At 34.8% G+C, this 2471-nt stretch overlaps 1 protein-coding gene across 1 annotated transcript; it reads right to left on the reverse strand.

Moving 5' to 3' along the window:
- Positions 1 to 1038: 1038 nt before the first annotated feature.
- LOC102598239 (replication protein A 70 kDa DNA-binding subunit B-like) lies at positions 1039 to 2033 on the reverse strand. Its single transcript, XM_015315486.1, has 5 exons — positions 1916 to 2033; positions 1630 to 1763; positions 1475 to 1553; positions 1258 to 1393; positions 1039 to 1117 (listed from the first exon to the last, which is right to left on the reverse strand). Exons 2-5 carry the CDS (start codon positions 1691 to 1693, stop codon positions 1067 to 1069), a joined length of 330 nt encoding a protein of 109 aa, XP_015170972.1. The 5' UTR covers positions 1694 to 1763; positions 1916 to 2033; the 3' UTR covers positions 1039 to 1066.
- Positions 2034 to 2471: the final 438 nt, after the last annotated feature.

Consider the following 2471-nt stretch of genomic DNA (forward strand, 5'->3'; position numbering starts at 1 on the left):
GAGAAAGAGAAAATGATGGAGCAAGCATGTAAATTGACCTTAAATCATGAAGAAATACTTGGGCAGGGCATCGCAAACAAACAAAAATCTTGAGGAAACCTTAGTACTACCTTTAGTACAAATTAAAGATGCAGTGTTCGTCCCTTTTAACTCCAAAAGGGGCAAATTACTGTACAATTAGTACTACCTTTAGTACAATTAAATGATTCTACCTTTACTTTTTAAAACTGTGTTGTTGCTTTTTACCAGAACTTTTTGAAATACTTCTAAATATGTGGAATTGATAATTATTGTGACTTATAGTTTGGTGTGAAAGTGAGATGTAGACTGACCTTTTACACCTTTTTGGTTGGTGTGGGTGGTTCAAATTTTGGCGTCGCATTTGAAGAACCAGCTGCAGTAGTTGTTGCTATCACATCAACCTCACTTATTTTCAAAGGCCTTATCTTTTTAGAATTCCTATCAGTAGTGCTCTGTGGAGTATGTTCCTTTTCCATGTAGGAAAGAATGGACAAAGTTGCATGCGTGCTATTTGAGCTGCACCAAGATGACTTCCTTAGCTCAATTTGGAATACTTTGTTTGACAACATCTGATGGACATTATCAAGAGACAATGATTGCTGCTGTAAATGTAAAGAGTCACAACAAACACTTTAGAACTAAGCATATATGGCAAATTGTTTCTGCTGAAGATATATGGTATTGTGACAATACATGTGTATAAGTAGCCAGCGGGAATGAGAGATCACCTTAGTGCAAGTTATATCAAATATGTCTTCCGCTGTCATGGAGAGTTAATTTTTCTCCCAATTCAGCAGAGATAGATGCTGTGGTTGTAGCAGTACCATCAATAAGATCAATTTGAAAGATACACCTGAAATGATGGCAAGTTTGAAATTTGTGTATAATATACGCTATATTTTGTACAAAGTGTAATTTACAAGTCAAAAGTATAGTACCGAGGCACTAATGCAGTTTTTCGATTGCATTTTGGACATTCAAAATCCTTTCTATCCTTTGTGCGCTTCTTCTGTTTGTATCCTGAGCATTCAAGCACACAAAACTCTTAGAATTCATCTAATATGGCCATTTCTGCTTCAACATAGAACACTCCCATCTGTCGAAAAATATCATATCCATAATACGTGTTAAATTACTCATGAGTAAATATAATTTGTTTTTATTATTTAGGCAAAGCTAGAGAATGAGAAAATAAGTAAGCATACTCTCAAATGAGCAACTTCAAGTATGACTTACAGAAGGTGCTGATGAGATTTCTGCAACAGAGATAACTTGTTGGCCAATAGGAGTGACTATCATGGGAGTGACAGATGAGCTTGTTGAGGCTTTCTCTGACGCACGACTTAACAACATTGTTTTGTTTTCTTTTGCCCTATTGTTACAATAGATAATATGTTGAGTAGGTTTTTTACATGCAAAATAAAGTTACAGAATAATGATGAAATGTGAGTACCAGTTGATGAGTTTTACTGCTTGTGGGTAATTAGGATTCACACGTACTGTGGAATTGAACCTAGTCTGCAGTGACAACCCTGTATAACACATAGCTTGTATAATGTTTTGTTATTATCTAAAATTATCTTGGTAAAAAGTTCAGTGCATATGTACCTTGAAAAGTAGAGATTCCTATACTCCTTCCGAGGATTACAATCAGATCTGCCTCTGTTGCCATTTTAGAGGCAATTTCATGTCCTTCTATTTCTCCGAAATCCTCCCATAGAGTGAGGAGAAACTGATTTTTCCTGAGAGCGTGAGAACATAAGGAGAGAAGAGTAGGTACCATGATAACGTTCAGACCATAATTGATGATGCAATCAGACAAATGGAAAAAGTGGTTACTCATTCAAAATATTTGCAGAAAATGGGAAAATAGAAGGTGAAATCTTATACTTACCGATTGTCACAAAGGGTAATTTCTCGACACCTATGATGACTGCGACCTGCGTATTTTTGAGGACCACAACGAAGAACGATTGCCAGTATAGCTGCATATATAATACATAATGACCAACTTTCCAGGACGACACAACATTATCCTAAGAGAGCGCGTTAAGCTATCCACAAAGATAACACATATAAACAACCTACAAAAACACTCAGGTTGCTCTATAATAATCAAATTACAAAACTACAAGGATTAATGGGTATACAGTATCGTAGATGATCAAGTTAAGCTCTCAACAAATACAATAAAAATCCTGAGATTGCTCTAAATAATCAAATTTCAAAATCACATAGATTGACAACACCACAAAACTGTAGAAGATCCCATTAAGATATTTACTAAGACCAAAAAAAAAAAACTAAGATTGCTCTAAACTAATCAAATTTCAAAATCAGAAAAAGCATGAAACTAAAGTATCTTAGATGATGACATTAAACAATATAGAAAGAGAATACAGGAAAATAAAAAACTCTCTTCAAACTTGCATTGGAAGAATTTCTTATGA

Source organism: Solanum tuberosum, unplaced genomic scaffold, assembly GCF_000226075.1.
Source record: "Solanum tuberosum cultivar DM 1-3 516 R44 unplaced genomic scaffold, SolTub_3.0 scf00372, whole genome shotgun sequence".
Taxonomy (NCBI): domain Eukaryota; kingdom Viridiplantae; phylum Streptophyta; class Magnoliopsida; order Solanales; family Solanaceae; genus Solanum; species Solanum tuberosum.

What these genes read in the sequence shown, in the direction of transcription:
- LOC102598239 (XM_015315486.1), bottom strand. Translation starts at nt 1,693, where the DNA reads ATGGCAACAGAGGCAGATCTGATTGTAATCCTCGGAAGGAGTATAGGA. An exon ending in AGGAATCTCTACTTTTCAAG is followed by an intron (nt 1,554 to 1,629) that starts GTACATATGCAC and finishes TGTGTTATACAG; the next exon opens with GGTTGTCACTGCAGACTAGG. An exon ending in AAATCTCATCAGCACCTTCT is followed by an intron (nt 1,118 to 1,257) that starts GTAAGTCATACT and finishes ATTTTTCGACAG; the next exon opens with ATGGGAGTGTTCTATGTTGA.